Here is a 20,271-nt window from a genome sequence, read left to right on the forward strand (position 1 = left end):
TTGATATTTAATTAAATTTCATTTTAAGTATTATAGTTATTTTAAAATGACATCTCCCTGCTAATGATTCCTAGATTTAGGATAAATCAGATTATTTTAACACTCTTTATTGATCCAAATGCCATCAGTTTCTAGGTTACCATTATGTCCTTTTTTACTTGTTTGAAAATTACCATAAGAAGAAATTGACTATTTAGGTATTTCTCTCTCAAGCTTTCTTAAAGGGCCTAGTGGGTTTCCTTTAACATGAAAAGAGTTGTAATGGTGAAGAGCTCTAAAAAGTAAAGGAACTCTGCAATCACTGGCAAGCCACCAGAGAAGATATTTTATTCTTTCTAATTTTTATTTTTTATTGGATTATAGTTGATTAACAATGTTATGTTAGTTTCAGGTGTGCAGCAAAGTGATTCAGTTATACGTGTAAATGTATCTATTCTTTTTCAAATTCTTTTCCCATTTAGGTTATTACAGAATATTGAGCAGTGTTTCCTGTGCTATACAGTATGTTCTTGTTGGTTAACTATTTTATTTTTTAATTATTTTTTTAACTTTTTATTGGAGTATAGTTATTAATAGTGTTGTGATAGCTTCAGGTATATAACAAGGTGATTCAGTTATACATATACATGTATCTATTCTTTTTCAAATTATTTTCCCATTTAGGTTGTTACATAATATTGAGCAGAGTTCCCTGTGCTATACAGTAGGTCCTTGTTGGTTATCTATTTTCAACATAGCAGTGTGTACATGTTAGTCCCAAGCTCACAACCTATCCGTCCCCCCACCCTTCCCCCACTGGTAACCATGAGTTCATTCTCAAAGTCTGTGAGTCTGTTTCCACTTTGTAAATAAGTCCATTTGTATCTTTTTTTTTAGATTCTGCATATAAGTGATATCATATGATATTGTCTTTCTCTGTCTGACTTACCTCACTTAGTATGATAATTTTCAGGTACATCCATGTTCCTGCAACTGGCAGTATTTCATTCTTTTTAATGGCTAATATCCACTGTATGTATGTACCACATCTTCTTTATCCATTCATCTGTCGATGGACATTTAGGTTGCTTTCATCTATTGTAAACAGTACTGCAATGAACATTGGGGTGCATGTATGCTTTCGAACCATGTTTTTCTCCAGATATATGCCCAGAAGTGGGATTGCTGATCATATGGTAGCTCTAGTTTTAGTTCCTAAAGGAACCTCCATACTTTTCTCCAGAGTGGCTGTACCAATTTACATTCCCACCAACAGTGTAAGAGGGTTCCCTTTACTCCACACCCTCTCCAGCATTTACTGTTTGTAGATTTTTGATGATGGCCATTCTGACTGGTGTGAGGTGATATCTCACTGTAGTTTTGATTTGCCTTTCTCTAATAATTAGCGATGTTGAGCATCTTTTCATGTGCCTTTTGGCAATCTGTATATCTTCTTTGGAGAAATGTCTATTTAGGTCTTCTGCCCATTTTTGAATTGGATTGTTTGTTTTTTTGATATTGAGTTGCATGAGTTGCTTGTATGTTTTGGAGATTAATCCTTTGTCAGTTGCTTCATTTGCAACTATTTTCTCCCATTCTGAAGGTTGTCTTTTCGTCTTGTTTATGGTTTCCTTTGCTGTGCAAAAGCTTTGAGGTTTCATTAGGTCCCATTTGTTTATTTTTGTTTTTATTTCCATTTCTCTAGGATGTGGGTCAAAAGGATTTTGCTGTGATTTATGTCATAGAGTGTTCTGCCTATGTTCTCTAAGAGTTTGATGGTGTCGGGCCTTACATTTAGGTCTTTAATCCATTTTGAGTTTATTTTTGTGTATGGTATTAGGGAGTGTTCTAATTTCATTCTTTTACATGTGGCTGTCAAGTTTTCCCAGCACCGCTTATTGAAGAGGCTGTCTTTTCTCCATTGTATATTCTTGCCTCCTTTATCAAAGATAAAGTAACCATATGCACGTGGGTATACCTCTGAGCTTTCTATCCTGTTCCATTGAACTATATTTCTGTTTTTGTGCCAGTACCATACTGTCTTGATTACTGTAGCTTTGTAGTATAGTCTGAAGTCAGGGAGTCTGATTCCTCCAGCTCTGTTTTTCTTTCTCAAGATTGCTTTGGCTATTCGGGGTCTTTTGTGTTTCCATACACACTGTGAAATTTTTTGTTCTAGTTCTGTGAAAAATGCCAGTGGTAGTTTGATAGGGATTGCATTGAATCTGTAGATTGCTTTGGGTAGTAGAGTCATTTTCACAGTGTTGATACTTCCAATCCAAGAACATGGTATATCTCTCCATCTATTTCTATCATCTTTAATTTCTTTCATCAGTGTCTTTTAATTTTCTGCATACAGGTCTTTTGTCTCCTTAGGTAGGTTTATTCCTAGATATTTTATTCCTAGATATTTGCAATGGTAAATAGGAGTGTTTTCTTAATTTCACTTTCATATTTTTCATCATTAGTATATAGGAATGCAAGAGATTTCTGTGCCTTAATTTTGTATCCTGCTACTTTACCAAATTCATTGATTAGCTCTAGTAGTTTTCTGGTAGCATCTTTAGGATTCTCTATGTATAGTATCATGTCATCTGCAAACAGTGACAACTTTACTTCTTCTTTTCCAATTTGGATTCCTTTTATTTCTTTTTCTTCTCTGATTGCTGTGGCTAAAACTTCCAAAACTATGTTGAATAATAGTGGTGAGAGTGGGCAACCTTGTCTTCTTCCTCATCTTAGTGGAAATGGTTTCAGTTTTTCACCATTGAGAACGATGCTGACTATGGGTTTGTTATATATGGCCTTTATTATGTTGAGGTAGGTTCCCTCTATGCTCACTTTCTGGGGAGTTTTTATCATAAATGGGTGTTGAATTTTGTCAAAAGCTTTTTCTGCATCTATTAAGATGATCATATGGTTTTTATTCTTCAGTTTGTTGATGTGGTGTATCACACTGATTGATTTGCAGATATTGAAAAATCCTTGCATCACTGGGACAAATCCCACTTGATCACGGTGTATGATCCTTTTAATGTATTGTTGGATTCTGTTTGCTAGTATTTTGTTGAGGATTTTTGCATCTATGTTCATCAGTGATATCAGCCTGTAGTTTTCTTTTTTTGTGGAATCTGTGTCTGATTTTGGTATCAGGGTCATGGTGGTCTCATAGAATGAGTTTGGGAGTATTCCTTCCTCTGCAATATTTTGGAATAGTTTCAGAAGAAGAAATCCATGTTAACTCTTCTCTAAATGTTTGATAGAACTTGCCTGCGAAGGCATCTGGTCCTAGACTTTTGTTCGTTGGGAGTTTTTTAATCACAGTTTCAATTTTAGTACTTGTGATTGATCTGTTCATATTTTCTATTTCTTCCTGGTTCAGTCTTGGGAGATTGTATCTTTCTAAGAATTTGTCCATTTCCTCCAGGTTGTCCATTTTATTGGCATACAGTTGCTTGTAGTTTTCTCTAATGATCCTTTGTATTTCTGTGGTGTCCTTTATAGCTTCTCCTTTTTCATTTCCAATCTTATTGATTTGAGCCCTCTCCCTTTTTCTCAGAGCAGATATTCTTAACCTGGCATTTGTGGAGAGCCCTCAAGACGTCTCTAACTATGAATCCTCTAAAATTATATCCACAACTTTGAGTGAGGATGCATATATGCATGTGTCAGGGAAAGGCTTCATGGCTTTTACCAGCTTCTAAAAATTTAAGTACCTTTGTGTAGAATCAAGAAAACAGATCATCAATAACTGTACTGCCACCCCCCAAAAAATGCAAACCATTTGCTATCTCTTTATTCTTCAGGGGTTGATAATTTGGGGTACAGAATTTTAATTCCATAAATTCTTAGTAAATCTTAATATCTCCCCTCCTGATCATTTTGTTCTGCTTCACCCTTTATAAACTTTTTCAACATATAATAAGGAATGATGTCTTTTAAAATTTTTGCTTCTTTTAAATGATGCTGAATAAGAATTTTTGGGAATAGAAGTGGCAACTTCATATTGATTCATGTGAAATTTTCGAATTTTCAATATTCTGTGTTACCTCTATCTTCATCATAGATTTATGTAAATGTTGATCCAACATTTTAAAAGATCTTTGTATGAGACAAAATAAAAACTGTCTACATCAACTGTGGTATTGTTTGTTGTGTGTATTTTTAGCAATATGGCCAGTACTCTCTAGTTGTAAGAGGCTCAGACCGCGATGGTGGAGCAGATGGTATGGCAGCAGAGTGTGAATGCAGCATTAAAATCCTCGATGTCAATGATAACATCCCATACATGGAACAGTCATCAGTAAGTATTAGTCCTTGAATTTAGCAACAACTTTAGGTTCATTACCTTCTAAAATTTGTTCAAACAATTCTATTTATATATGTACATGTCATCTTTAGTCACACACAACCCAAATGTACACAAATATTTCATCTCATGTTTGTTTACATAATACATATGAAAAAACCACTATTTGAACAATGAAAAATGAGACCACAAACATAGATCTCTTTTCTATATCATGAATAACTATAAACATTCTATATAAAACTAATATAGTTCTATTTCTCACATAGTTTGTGCTAAAATTTTTTACTTCTTGTTTCAGTATTCCATAAGTATTGAAGAAAATGCTCTAAATTCAAATTTGCTCCAGATTAGAATAATTGATTTGGATGAGGAGTTCTCAGCTAACTGGATGGCAGTCATTTTCTTTATCTCTGGAAATGAGGGAAATTGGTTTGACATAGTAATGAATGAAAGAACAAATGTGGGAACTTTAAAGGTTATTAAGGTATGGAATAATTATCCTAAATATTTTGTTTTCTTGGTTTTTTTCAAAGTGTTAATCTTAAAATGATGTTAACATTTCACAAACTTGAGTGGGTGAAAGAATAAAAATTACTGTGTTTTAGAATTATACATGATATAGAGCTTTTTTATAGAGAGTTTTTCTGCTTATACAATTTCATAAAGACAGGCATTGAACTTTTTACTTGAAATTCTTTTCTATCAATACAATATTCCCTCACAGATCATACATTTTTTTTTTTTTTTTTTTTTTTTTTTTTTTTTTGCAGTATGTGGCCCTCTCTCTGTTGTGGCCTCTCCCGTTGCGGAGCACAGGCTCCGGACGCGCAGGCCCAGCGGCCCAGGCTCACGGGCCCAGCCGGTCCGCGGCATGTGGGATCCTCCCAGACCGGGGCACGAACCCGCATCCCCTGCATCGGCAGGCGGACTCTCAACCACTGCGCCACCAGGGAAGCCCAGATCATACATTTTTAAACACAAATCTTATTTTATGCTTACAACAAAGTACGACTAATCCTTAAGGTTTTGTTTTACATATTTGAAGAATATTTTTTGAAGCAGATTAAACATTGCATAAAAAAAAGTGTCCCTGTCAACACTGTACATCAATTATTATTCATTAATAACATTCATCACATAAATTAAAAGTTATAGTTCATCCAGTGTGTTTTCACAGAATTAAAATTAAATTACTTTAATTGTAGAATTATCACATTCTCATCTCAATTCTGCAGCTGACCCAGGCTTATTACAGATATAAGTACACTGGAGACTTGGTCCAAGTCATAGAGATTTGGTCCAAGTCAACACAGTTCTTCTGTGTCCCCTCTATATTACTGATCCACCACATTTACCTGCAGTAGAATTTTCTCTGAGATTCGAGGGGGAAAAATGTCTGACTCCTAGGGAGCTGATAGTGAAGATTTCACCCTGTGCTACAAGACTTGTCAGTCTATTTTTTAAAATCTGCAGTAGCTGTGCATGGATTGTACGTGATGCATGCAATATGTATTCCTCATGGTGAAATGTAATCCCTTTTTAACTGTTTTCTTCCTTCAGAATTGCTCTGGGAAATAAACTCCTAAGGAATTCTGTCCCCACAGGAATGTGTGATCATTTGTCTCTTATGTCTTCATAAAGTGTCACCATGCCTACAAGCTTCCATTCACTGAGGCAGTGTGCAGATGATTTAGTTTATTCTCTACAGCATCCCTGTAAAATAGGTTATATGCCCACATTATAAATAAATACATTGAGGTTCAGAGAGAGTTTGTAACCTGCTCAGTTCTCAACACTAGTAAGTGGGACAGCTGACATTTAAACCTAAGCTTCTCTAGCTATTAAGTTCACATTCTTTCCTCTACACTATCTAGGTTTCCCTGCTGGGGAAACTGAGTCCTAATCTATTTCACCCCAAACTATGATATTACTTTAGAAAATTAATTGATCTATCTGGCCTCAATATCTCTGTCTGTAAAATGGCAATAATGTTGATTTTTCTCCCAGACATGACATCATATATTAATACTTTTGTTAGGATTATATATATAGGTAATACGTGTGTGTGATGTATATGTATACATAATTTTATAGCCATTCTTGGAGTTGCAAATAAAGCTAATATTAGAGCAAAGACTGAAAATTTTAGCTAAGTAGAGAGCTCAGTGTGTGAATCGATGGTCATCTAAACTACTGTTATATGAACATTAAAAAATATATAGTTGGTATTTATAGGCATAATGCATAGTTGTGGATTTTATGAGTAGTGGATTTTGACACTGTCTTTCATAATGAAAATGACTACTTGTTAATTTTATAATATAAAATGAATTTTTCCAGGATATGTTGAATAAAATATGGATTTCTTTTTATTATTTATATACTACATTCTATTATTTGATTTATTGAAAGAAGTCACATATACATAGTAAAATTTCTTGTAAATAGTTCTTTATGGATAAAATCAGTCAAATGATTGAACCTATGATATACTTGGCCCATTCTTCCTAATAAATAGAGCTACTTTCTGAGAAACCTGAAATGATAGCATCTAACAGAACCTCTCTTTGCATTACAAAATGCATGGATTTGACCACCTGTATTATTTTAAGTTTTTTAGTATTTTAAGTTTTTTAGTTTAAGTATTTAAGTTTTAGTTTGGTGGACAATTAGAACTCATATATTTTCAACTTTTTCAACAAAGGATCTAAGACAATTGGACTTTTTCTTACTGTATTTTCATGTGTTTGTATTGAATTGAATATAAAGTAAGAATAGAGTGTGTATTTATATGTATTTATATTTAATTAAAGAAAAAGATGTAAGAATTTTTTTGCCTATTATCAAAGAATAACTCTTTCCTCTAGAATATTTTTCCCCTTATAGTAAAACTATTTCACTATGTATTTTCTAGCCCCTAGATTATGAAGCTATGAAGAATCTTCAACTTAGTCTTGGTGTTAAAAATAAAGCTGAATTTCATCAATCAATTATGTCTCAATATAAACTCACAGCAACTGCAGTCTCTGTGACGGTGTTAAATGTAGTTGAAGGCTCAGTGTTCCGTCCAGGTTCAAAGACATTCATAGTAACTAGTGAGATGGGACAAAACTATAGATTGGGAGACTTTATAGCTACTGATCTGGACACAGGTCTACCTTCAACCACTGTTAGGTAAGACTGACATTTTCCGACTAGTTTTCACCACATATTGAACTTAAGTAAATATGTTCTTTTTAGAAAGTATCTGAATTAAAGTATTTGTCACTATTTTTGAAATTCAATCATAAAACGTACTAATTGGGGAACTATTACCTAATTTAGACTGTTTAACTTAAGAAAATATAAAAATTTGCACAAAATGTAAGATGGAAAAATGTGAAGGTTTAAAATGTGAAAATATTTTATCTGGACAGTTTGACGCTCCTGTGTTTATATATTTTATTTACCAGTTAGCTGATTACTACATATCATGGTTATTCCCCTTGGCAGATTTGATGGATTGATTTTACCATTGCAAATTTGCCCAGATTGAAATCAGTTAGATTTAGTTAACGCATTTCAGTTACTTTCTCTCTTTAATCAGCACGTAATATTGGTCAACAATAACCTTGATATGAAAAATTGGTTACATTAAGGAAAAATTAAGCTGTGTAGTTTTTTTTTTTAACTCTACGTATCTGAGTGTTTCTACTTGATCAGTAAAAATCTGTGTGTATATGTGCACACGTATTTTGCAAATGTGCTTGTGATCAGGAATAATGGTGGAGTGGAAAGACCTCACAAATGAGTTTTAAAAGTTCTTTCTGTGTGTTCCTCTCACTCCATGTGAGTATTTCAGTTATAGCTCTTATCACACTGCACCGCCATTACTGATAAGCTCTCTTGTACTCCACAGATGTGAGTTCACTGAGGGAAGACCACACCCCTATCTGACTGCTTTCCAAGTTCTATTTCCTGAGTTTAGCACAATGCCTGACACAGAGAGCTATCTAACCAATGTTTGTCTAACGAACATATAAATGAGAAGGAAAACTTCAAAGTCAAAGATGAGAAGAGAAAGAGAATAGAGAATAGGATAGAGGCACGAGACAAGGACAGAGTTTGGAATCCACAAGAAGTCCTGTATATTCACTGTGTACGTGGGGAGGGGAGTGGAAATAGGGAAGGGATGAAAGCCAAGCTGCTGAAGAAGTAACTTCTTTGGTAAGAGAATAGTTTAGAATTAGCAGCAGCCCAGGAAGTCCCAGCATCTGGGCTGTCCAGGACAGTTCTGATGCTACCAAAATCAAATGAAAATGAGACTGCAGGTATCAGAGGATTATTCGTACATCTAAGTGGGCTAGATGTAACAGACATTCCATCACAAGTGGCTGCTCAGTAATTCTTTTTTCTTAAACTTAAATCTTCATCCATTTCTGAATGTCCTCAAACAGCTGAAACTGCCCCCACAAAAATAAAGTCTCCAATAATTGAAAATTATATCCAGGAGTTACAACTACTGGCTGGAAACATGGTTTAAAATCAAAATCTCTCTATCTCTACCCCCTGCCTTTAGATAGCTAACATTAATTTGTACCATTGTCTTTCAAATACAGGTATGTAATGGGAAGTAATCCAGCGGGCCTAATTGCTATTGACTCAAAAACGGGCATAATTACTTTGAGAAATAAAGTTACTGTTCAACAATATGAAATACTTAGGGGAAAATACCAAGGAACAATTCTATCTATAGATGGTAAGAAATCAATTTAATTTTTTCCCGTCTACTGGAAGTTATATATACGTTAATTACTGTCTTTTGAAGTAACCCTTTTTCCAACAAAAGTTATCATATTGGGTATTATACAATCAAATCCTGAATGATACAAGAGGCATTATAATTTAGGGTTAAGACTGTGAGCTCTGGAATTAGACTGGATTGGTATCTCGTACCATCACTTACTAGCTTTAAGATTTTAGAGAAGTTATTTAACCCATTTATCCCTCAGTTTTCTCTTCCATAAAATGGGCCAATAACATTATGGATTTAGAAGTACTTAAGGAGTTACTACATGTAAAGCACTAGACGAGTGCTGACATTCAATAAATGTTAGTTGGGCTTCCCTGGCGGCGCAGTGGTTGAGAGTCCGCCTGCTGATGCAGGGGACACGAGTTCGTGCCCTGGTCCGGGAAGATCCCACATGCCGCGGAGCGGCTAGGCCCGTGAGCCATGGCCGCTGAGCCTGCGCATCCGGAGCCTGTGCTCCTCAACGGGAGAGGCCACAACAGTGAGAGGCCCACGTACCGCAAATATATAATAAATAAATAAATAAATAAATGTTAGTTCGTATTAATGTCAGTAATAGAAAATTTTTAATTGTACTGTAAAATTATTTTCAAACAGACCCAAAGCCAAGCTAACTTAACTTTACATGATCCTTGGAAAGTTGATGTACAATTTTGCGTAAAAAATTTGGAATTAGCATGCTTATATTACTTTTCAAAACCAACAAAATTAAATTAGGCTAATCACTAGGAGGGAAGTTCCTCGAGGCTAATTCTAAGCAATATTTGCTACTTCAGTTTCTCTTCCTCCCTTCTTCCTCCTTCTCTCCCTTTCTTCCTCTTTTTCTTTCATTTGTCCTAAGAAGGGATTGACAATTTCCACTTGCTTCACAAGTTTAAAAGAAATAAAACAGCATTTCTTTAAAGTCATTCAACAATTCAGAATTTTTACCAAATTATGCTGGTCTTTTCCACAATCAGTCAAAATAAATGTAGTTTTTAAAATGTTTATTACAAATCGAAATGTTTATTCCATCTACATATAAAGTTTATTTCAGTGCTGAAATTGTCTTAAGCAATTGCTAGTTTACTCCTTTTCTTACATCCAACATCAAGCTTAACTGGACACATGAAAGAGAAATTGGAACTTTAATTTACTAAACTGTAGGCTGATGGCAAATAGGGAGCATTCCCTTTGTCATTAAAAAATACCACCTTCTGGGGATAAACATTAGATCTGATGATAATAAAAATAAAAAAAACAGTAACAGTACAATAGAATTGTTGTATTCCAACAAAGCAGAAACAATAGAATCAGGATAGCTGGGCTGAAAGGGCATGGGCTTTGATATCAGATAGACTGTATGTAAACCTATCTCTGTTATGTACTTCCAGGGATATCTTTATTCATTTATCCAGAAACTAAGTATCGAATTCTAACCAAACATCAGCCATTGTGCCAGATTCTAGAGTGACATCAATGGACAAAGTCTAACAACAGCACTTACATTCTATATAATAGAAATAATAATAACAATAATAGTAACTTGCTGAAGCCAACAGCAATTGTGGAGCCATTAAGTTGAAACAAATCACAGATGTCTCTCCTCCTGTGTTTAGTCAACAAACACAATAATTTACTGAAACTTTGAAGGACAAGAAAAAAGCAAATTTGGAATATCTGCTTGTGAAACAAAAGTGCTTCGTTTTATTGATATGAAGATTCCCCTCCCCCAATAGTGCCAAATTCCCTCTCCTATGAGTTGTTTGAACTGATGGCTGTGAGTTTGAGGATATGCTACTTTATCAGTAGGATATTTTTATACAAATGATTGACCAATCTGCCTAAGGTCTTGTTGGTTTTGTCAGCCCATCAAAGGAAAAAAGACAAGAACTGAAGTTGAAAGACAGTAAAACAGCAAACAAAATCTAGTCTAATACAGGGAGAAGTGTGCAACACATGGTCTAGAAATGTCTCCACAGTGGCTTATGACACACTGCTGACCAATACATAGTGTGGTGTTTACTGTGTATGTTTCTCAACACATAGGACAGTTTTTCTCAAGCACTAATATTTATTCATAATGGTTTGATTTAAAAACTGAGTCACAGACAAGAGACAATATTCGGAGGTACTGAATTGGTGGGAATAAACACATTGAAATAAGTACTGATGCAAAGAGAAAATAGTTTTGTATTGTCCAACAATTATTACACTAAATGTATAAAATATTTCTTTCATTTTAAACCTTGTTACAGATGCTCTTCAAAGAACTTCTACTGGGACAATTATTATTAAACTTGAAAGTAATTCTGGGGAAGATGATGCATCGTCTGATAATAATAATACCAGTACTAGCACAAATGGCCTTACTTCCTCAGATGTTACCACTGATAACTACAAAAACGTTGGCATGGTTAGCCCAAGTACTTCTGATGCACTTCACACCACTCCTTTTCATCTAATAAGCAATGATAATGTATATCTTGGTCCTGCTGGCATTGGACTACTCATCATGGGATTCTTGATCCTAGGATGTAAGTACTTTAACAGTCCTGTTTTTATGTGCCCCCTAAAAAATTGTGGAGAGGAAATAAGTTTTCTGATCCTTTGATGAAATATATTTTACAAATTCTTATTTTGTGCATTTATCAAGAAATTTCTATGTTTGGTGTTGGGTTTACGACATGAAAAAAAACATCAAACAACTTGACCCCTTAGAGTGCAGTAGAGGATAAAACCTTTTTTGCTTTGAATCTCAATGTAATAGGAAAGTACCATAACAGACAGGTTCAAATTGCTATTTGAGTGAAGAAGACAGTCAGAAATAACTGACTGAAACAATCAGAAAAGGCTACATGGAGAAAGTAAACTCTGAGTTGGGTTTTAACAGATGAATAGGAGGTAGCCTAGTGGACAAGAAAAGGGGAACACAATATAAGAAGGAAAAAAAATCCATGTGCGAAATCCCAAAAGAATGAGAGCGCAATAACTGAAATAAAAGACTCCAGCATAGAAGAAATAAAGGATGTGCTTGAGAGCATGGTGAGAGTCGAGTCTAGAAAGATAGGCAGGGGCTAGACCTTGAAGGGATTTCATGCTGTGCCAAAGCTGCACAGCCTAAGGAAAGGAGAGCCAAATAGATGAAGAATTAAACTCCAGCTTCTAAATTCAATTGTCTGAGTCCTTCAAAGTTTACCCAAGTTTTCTGAGCCTTGCTTTTACCATCTGTGAAATAATAAAACTTACTTCACAACAATACTTAGATAATGAAAAGGAAGTACCACGCATGGAAGCATTTAGAGATAGGACACATTGTATGGTCACTAGAGTGGACCTAGCCAAGGATCTAGACATGATGGTATAATATCCAATGGATTCTTCAGGTGGTCTTTAATATTGCCTTGGATGATGATAGAAATTAGAGTGGCGATGAGCCAGATGCTACAGTCTCTGAGGAATATTTTTCCTTTAATATTTTCCTAAGTAATGACAGGGAAAAGACTCATCTGCTTTAATAGTATAATATGATCTGTAATCTGAATACTATATAACAAGTAAAAATTGATTGCAGTCTGAGGCTTACATTGATTTTGGTATCTCACCATTATTCAGCTTGTTTTCTGAAACTTTCATAATAATGTTAGAATCAAATGGAGTTATATTAGGCGTTCAAATTTAATCATAAAAGCAGGTTGTTTTGTTTTAATATGGTCCCACTGCTAATTGCAATATTCCTATCTTTTCACCATCAGTGGTCCCATTATTGTTGATGTTTTGTGACTGTAGAGGTATCCCTGGTTGTAGGGCCAGCTTTAAGCCTGTTCCCGAATGTATGGATGGAACAATGCATTCATGGGCGGTGGAAGGACCGCAGCCCAAACTTGTGGTAAGTGCTCACTAACAGTCTAGGTTGTTCTTTGTTCTGGGATAGCCGATGGGGAAAACGAAGAGAAAGGTACATCAAAGTTAGATGACAGTAACTGGGGAAGCCTTTCTAAATGAGGTTCAGATTATTTTTAGTATCCTTTTAGAAAATCTGAGGTAATTTGAGAACAAACCCAGTGTATAATTATTGAAAGAAAAGAATCATTACAAATGGGAGAATGTTTCCTGTCCTTTAGGATTTGACCAATACCAGTGCACCACAAATACCACCCAATACTGCAGATATTATTGAGTGCATTGACAACTCAGGTAAGAAAATTTTTTTTTAAGTTTTCATAGTTCAAATGACTAACGAGGAACTCTATTCTCTGTCTTTGCATACCTTACCATTTCTCAATTGTCTTATCTTTACAATTGTTCCCATCATTCTTTTTTAAATGACTAATTTGCAAACTAAATGATAAAGAAAATCCTACAATACTTATTATTCTTTTAGGTTGTATTTTTTTTTATCTTCTTCAATCATCAGAGAGTACACAAGAGATGACCTGATTAGGATTTCTATAAATAGGAGAGAAGTACTGAATTGTAAGCAGAAGTCAATTTTGGCTGAGATTTTTTTTGTCTAATAGAGCAATTGTTATTTATTAAAAACCACTAATTTGAATTAAAGTACAGCCCTATTAAATAGACATATGCTCATTTATTGAGGCTAGCATCTGCCTCCACAATTCACAAAATCAGTCTAAGAAAAAGAGGAATAAATTTTAAAAACTCATATCTTTGAAAATAATTGTACTGTCTTGCCTTATTTCAAGGTAAATAAATATTATTGATTCTCTTATTTTTCATTCAGTCTTTTTCAAACTTGTGATCATGACTTTTCCACTTTGAACCCTTCAAAATGTAAAAGACATAGGAATGTTTATGACTTATAGAACTGGACCACATTCAGAAGACTGGAGATGCTAGTCTGTAAACTTATTTCTCCCCTTGAGGTGTCCATTATTGTTAATGACCCCAACACCCTCCACCTAAAAAGCAGAAACTCATTTTTGACTCTCTTATCTCCCTATTCATTGACACTCAGTCAGTTCTCAAGACTTGTCAAATCCTCAAATCCACCAGGATTTATTTATGCATTTATTCTCTCATTAAGTCTACAAACCTTGAACAAAGCACAGTGAGAGGCACCAGAGTTAGAAGTATGAAACACTATACCTAAACTCAAGATCTTCAAAATATGAAAGCCATAGGACACCTACCCCATTGTCAACACTTTCTCTGTCCATGGCACTTCCATAGTCTGGGCCACCCTTTTATCTCACCTGCCTGGAATTTTGTAACAGGCTTCTACTCACCCCTCACAATCAAGTGCAAATCCCAGAGTCTTCATGCAAACCTATCCCCTCACCATAGCCATGGCCTCTTCTCTGAATGCCCTGGATGCCCTGTGCTTCTAATAATACATTGAGTATTCTTATACTGTTTTTTTTTTAAGTTTTAGAATTTGGGTATTTTCCCCCAATTTGAAATCAAACTCTCTAAGGCATAGATAGGGTTTTATAACCTCTGTGGAGCCCCCGATCCCAACACAACATATAGTAGTATCTCAAATAATTACTGAATTAACAAATTGATAAATAATATTATTTTGAACTCAATATCATATTTGCATCTCCTTTCTTTATGTATTACCTTCATTTTTATTTATTTATTTATTTACTTTTGGCTGCACTGGGTCTTTGTTGCTGTGCGCAGGCTTTAGTTGTGGCGAGCAGGGGCTACTCTTTGTTGTGGTGCCCGGGCTTCTCATTTTGGTGGCTTCTCTTGTTGCAGAGCACAGGCTCTAGGCATGTGGGCCTCAGTAGTTGTGGAATGCGGGCTCAGTAGTTGTGGCACACTGGCTTAGTTGCTCCTTCCTGGACCAGGGATCGAATCTGTGTCCCCTGCGTTGGCAGGCAGATTCCTAATCCCTCTGCCACCAGGGAAGTCCTGTATTACCTTCATTTTATTTCTTTGCTCACTCACAACTGCGTACTTAAATGGAGAAACTATACATTACAGTAAGTTACTAACTTTTAGTTTACAGTACACTAGAGAAAAAACAGTTTACAGGAGAAAGTAAAATTTAATTTGATCAACACTTTTAGGCGTTTACACAAATGAGTATCATGGCAGAAAAATGCAAGATCTTGGAGGAGGAGAAAGAATGACAGCGTTGGAACTAGTGGATGGAGTTAAAACATCAGGACAACCTAAGATATGTCAAGAATATTCTGGAACATTAAGAAGAAGTTCTATGAGGGAATGTAGAGAAGGAGGGCTGAATATGAACTTCATGGATAGTTACTTCTGCCAGGTAAGCTCTCTATCCCCATGCCTTCCTTTCCATCCTGCACCCATATCTCTACCCCAGGCTCCCACTATTTCCCAACAGGGCTTTGGTGGGTGTTTCCTAACTAGGTTCCCAGCCTCTGGTCTTTACACCTGACAATCTATATTCCTGCTTAATAGTATTTCTCAAACTCTGACTTGAGCACTTTACTCCCCCACTTTAAAACAACCAGTGGCTCCCAGCTTTGTTTTGTCTGTGGTGTGAAGTCCATCTCCTTCACACAGGAATTAACCAATTGACCTCTTCCCTCACACCCTCACATCTCCAATTACTCCTTACCAGCCACCCTGCTTGCCAAGCCCCTTTGCCTTGTTCACACTGGTCTACTGCCCTCCATGTCTTTGCTTATGCTGTGCTCATCCTGGAATGCTTTTACCTGATCTTCTCTCTCACAAACCCACACTCATCTTTCTATCCGGTTCAAACACCCCTGCCTTTCTGAAGTTTTTACTGTGAATCCTCTCATCCAAAATAGCGTTGATGTTTCTTTATGTGTATCTCTGTAGCACTTTGTTTGTACATTTTATAGAACATACCATTGCTAAAATCGGTTGGTTACATGTCCACCACCTTTTTTAGTGCCTCGGCTGCATGGGCTCTACATTATGTTGCCAGTACCTGGCTCAGTTCCAAGCACAGAGTAAACACGCAATAAGGGTGGGTCCAAGAGCCATAGTACATTTCCAGGGCATTCTAAGAACCAGAGAGAATTAATTTTGCCATCTTCAGGTAGAGACAGAATTGCCCGTGGTTCTACCCCATATGATACTTAAACCTTCAGATATTTCCTACCTCTGATACTGTCTCTGATACATTTATGTCCTTCTACACACTGGCCTAAAATACAGTCATTAACTCTCCTAATGAGAGGGTGGCTGATATTTTGAACTGAAATACTAGTAAAAGCCTTCCAAATAGCAGCAAATAATAAGGGGACAGTTGTTGAAATCCATAGGTATACTTCCTATCCATGTCCCTACAAATGAATATCATTTTCATGAAAAGTTCCATTTCTGCCTCACAACTTTTGCACTTGTATCTCCTTCTGCCCAGAACACTCTCTCTGCTTTACTGTCCCCGTGACTTTAGTCTCTGCACAGCCATCACTTTATGAGATGCTGTCCCTGAACTCTCTGTCTAAAAGAGCAACGCTATCCCTCTCTACTCCTTTACTCTACACCTCCTAACAAATACGTTTATGTGTTGTCTGGCTCATCCTACTGAAATGTAAGCCCTGTGAGAGAGGGACTTTATCTGGTTTTGCTCATTACTTTATTGCCAACTTCCTAAGAGAGTGTCTGCCAAACAGTAAGGACTCAAAAACTATTTTTGAATTGAAATGGCACAATGAGTTGGTTTGCTAATAAAGGTATTTCTGCTTAACCTGAAAGTTTGCAATCCAATATTACAAACAAAAGAGATGAAATAAAAGTACACATGTCTGTGAGCTTTCACTTTGAATTGGAGGAGATTCTATTTTTAACAACTGTCTTTGGTCACCTTCAATTCTGAATCCAAAAGTGGCATAGACCCAGAGTCCAATTTTCCTGTTATTTTGCTTAAAAAGCCACACTGAAATAAATCTTCATGGAACCACCATATTCACTTCATCTGAAGGAAGAAAAGCACAATTCTGAATGAACCCAAATCAACTATGAACTACCTAATTTAAACAAATCCAAAAAAATACACAAATTTGGTATACTTTAAGTTCAATGTTTTCAAGTATACCTCCTTCTAACTTGGCTGCAAAATCATTCATGTGATTCTTTTTGTGCTTTTGTGTCCCAAGTGCGCTAAGATTAAGAAGTCCATCTAAATAAATATCAAAATGTATTTACCCAAATTACAGTTAAAATAATTCCTAACCAAATTCTTTCAAGTAATTATATAATAACTTCTAAAGAGTCTCTAGAAGGTATTAGAATTTTGTTTTATATATTTTTTTTGGTAAAGCTATGGAAAAAAATAATGGGCAAAAAATAATGATAAAGACCTCTATTACTGTTAAAAATGTATTCATCATTTCATTTTCTCTTTCTTCTACAAATTCAGAAAGCATATGCTTATGCAGATGAAGACGAAGCACGCCCATCCAATGACTGTTTGCTCATATATGATATTGAAGGTGTAGGTTCCCCTGCGGGCTCTGTGGGTTGTTGTAGCTTCATTGGAGAAGATTTGGATGACAGCTTTTTGGATACACTGGGGCCTAAATTTAAGAAGTTGGCAGATATCAGCCTGGGAAAAGGAGTGGAACCATACCCAGACCCTGATCCCTCTTGGTCACCTGACAGCACTGAACCGATCTGCCCTCTGCAGGGAACAGAGTCCATTGGTAGTGGACACCCACACACCTCCCCACATTTCGGCACCACCACCACCATCATTTCTGAGAGTAACTACCCCTCGGGACCTGGGGTACAGCATCCTATTCCTGATCCTCTGGGCTATGGTAATGTCACTTTAACTGAGTCTTACACCACCTTGGGCACTCTGAAGCCCTCTGTCCACGTTCATGATAACCGACATGCATCAAACGTGGTGGTAACAGAGAGGGTGGTCGGCCCAATCTCTGGTGCCAATCTGCATGGGATGTCAGAGATGCCTGACTTGAGAGATGGGTCAAATGTTATAGTGACAGAAAGGGTAATAACACCCGGTTCAAGCCTGCCCTCCACTTTGACCATCCCTGATCCTAGAGAGTCTTCAAATGTAGTAGTGACAGAAAGAGTAATCCAGCCAACTTCTGGCCTAGTGGGCAATCTGAGTGTGCACCCCGATTTATCAAACACCCACAGTGTGATTGTGACAGAGAAGGTAGTTTCAGGCTCCGGCATAACTGGCATTAGTGGCCCAGTTGGGCTAGGTGGAGGCAGTGGCATAGGCAGCAGTGGCCTGGTGGGCAATGGTGGTGGCATTGGGCTGAGCAGCCTGGGAGGGGGTGGGGGTCTGAGTAGCAGCATGGGGGCCACATCCACCATTGGCCACTTGAGGGGCTCCTCTGAGCATCACTTTAGCAATACCCTAGGATCTGCCTCCCCTATCACAGCCAGAAGTCGAATCACAAAGTACGGTACAGGACAATACACCAAGTAGCCAGGACCCCAGCACACTTTTTCTCAGTAATTGTGATTTAGGTTTAATTCCCACCGCCCAAAAAGTAACAGTGTGATTTATGACGCACAACCAGGTGCTAAGAAAATTGTGGAACAAGGTGAGACACCTCAGTGAGAAAAATAGATGGAAATAGTGCTATTGGGCAAGAGCTCTCCTGAACGTTTGTCAACTTTTTTCTTATAGTCATACTAGCAGAATCATGACCGTGAACTAAAGCTTGAGACAGGGTCTTCTTTGTGCCTGGATGGCTCTGCTTGGCTTTTGTGCGGCCTGTAGTGTATCTCCAGCACATGGAATAAATAAAACTTGGTCATGTGAAAGCACTGGCCTTAAGATGGCAATTGGCATCGTTCTCCTTGCTCTATTTTGAATTGCCATGTAGCTCAAGCAATATTTAAATAAAACTAAACATGCAACATGCGCTCAAGTAAGTGGGAAGGATTTGAAATATGCCCCAAATGCCTTGTCAACTTTGCAGATAATATAAACAAAAATCCAATCACATATTTAGACCAGCGTTAACCATTAAAGAAAAAAAATGGCTGCTCAGCCAAGTCCACAAGCCACCAAGCACTCCCACCTTAATAACTGCACTAGATGAAACAAACTTCAAATCAGGAAATGTTTCCTGGGAGGGAAATTCCATAAGAGGGTGGCAACATAGTGAGATTGACTGGGAGTGAACTGGCATCGTCTGAGTCTAGATCTTGAGATGGGGCTTCAGCTATAATTCCTATGGAGTCAAGGACTTCTGATTCTAGTTTGTGTCTAGTGGTAGATGCAATATTGATGTATATTGCATACTGGCGAAGTTGCAGGATATCACATGCATTTTTCCCTTTACCACTGTGACTCTGACTTAATAAAGGAAAACCTGCCAAGTATACTTCTCAGGCTGAAGCAAGTAACACCTGACATGGTAAATTACCTTCCAAAGAAGTAGACGGGAATCGCATTGTTATTTTCAGGTTGTGTTTTTAGTAAGTGTTATTCATTTATATACAGCTCTTTATTACACATCTCCTAAGATAAAATAATTGACTTAGACTGAGCTGTGAAAAAAAGCCTGCAGTATAGTTATGCTTTGGGGAAATTTTTTAAGGGGATCTAAAAAAACTTTTTAGCACATGTAAAATATTTAATGGGGGAAGTTAGAACTGTTCAGTAAATAATACCATACTATTAGCTTTAATTGAGTTTAGTACTTTTTAAAATAACCCTCTGCTGCTACTTTGAAGAGATCAGCTAGGAACTTTTAACAGAGTTTATGACATTGTGTTAATGGGAATGAAATTGTACTAGACAATCCAATTTCCTTACTCTATCCCACCTCCTAACCGAATTTTCTCACTAACCTAAATTTTACTTTCCTGATTTGATTTGTCAATAAGCTCTTGGATTATATATGCTCCAATTTATAGATAGTTTCTAAATTATATAGTATACTTTTCTAACTTCAAAATTTAATAATGTCCTATTTATGATGAGTCATTTCTGTGAATTTGCTACATACCTGGTTAAAATCTCTAAATAGAATCAAAGCATTCTTAGAGGTAAATTTACTGTTGTATGGTAGAGGAATTTTTTTCTCTTTTCTAAATTCAATGTTAATATTTGCTCACTAATGTGAAACTGGATATGGCAAAAATATTTTAAGGATTAGTCCTCCCAGTTACTCAAATTTCCTATAGTGTTACAAGATCAAAGAATAGTTATTGGACTTTCAACACTTGTCAAAGGGGGATGGCGAGTGAATTATTTTACCCAGAGCTATTTCCCTCTATGTTATAGCAGATGATGTCAATA

General features: G+C 36.4%; 1 protein-coding gene across 1 annotated transcript in view; it reads left to right on the top strand.

Annotated features, from left to right (window-relative positions):
• The window catches only part of DSG1 (desmoglein 1), a 37,881-nt gene extending 19,437 nt beyond the window's left edge, over positions 1 to 18,444 (top strand). Inside the window, exons 7-15 of the mRNA XM_007455156.1 lie at positions 4,148 to 4,282; positions 4,590 to 4,775; positions 7,206 to 7,465; positions 8,890 to 9,029; positions 11,318 to 11,596; positions 12,815 to 12,948; positions 13,184 to 13,256; positions 15,101 to 15,309; positions 17,401 to 18,444. Of these exons, the coding sequence (XP_007455218.1) occupies positions 4,148 to 4,282; positions 4,590 to 4,775; positions 7,206 to 7,465; positions 8,890 to 9,029; positions 11,318 to 11,596; positions 12,815 to 12,948; positions 13,184 to 13,256; positions 15,101 to 15,309; positions 17,401 to 18,444 (2,460 nt within the window). The remainder of the gene's footprint in view (positions 1 to 4,147; positions 4,283 to 4,589; positions 4,776 to 7,205; positions 7,466 to 8,889; positions 9,030 to 11,317; positions 11,597 to 12,814; positions 12,949 to 13,183; positions 13,257 to 15,100; positions 15,310 to 17,400) is intronic.
• The last annotated feature ends 1,827 nt before the right edge of the window (positions 18,445 to 20,271 follow it).

The sequence above is a fragment of the Lipotes vexillifer genome, unplaced genomic scaffold, assembly GCF_000442215.2.
Source record: "Lipotes vexillifer unplaced genomic scaffold, Lipotes_vexillifer_v1.1 scaffold90, whole genome shotgun sequence".
In the NCBI taxonomy this organism is placed as follows: domain Eukaryota; kingdom Metazoa; phylum Chordata; class Mammalia; order Artiodactyla; family Lipotidae; genus Lipotes; species Lipotes vexillifer.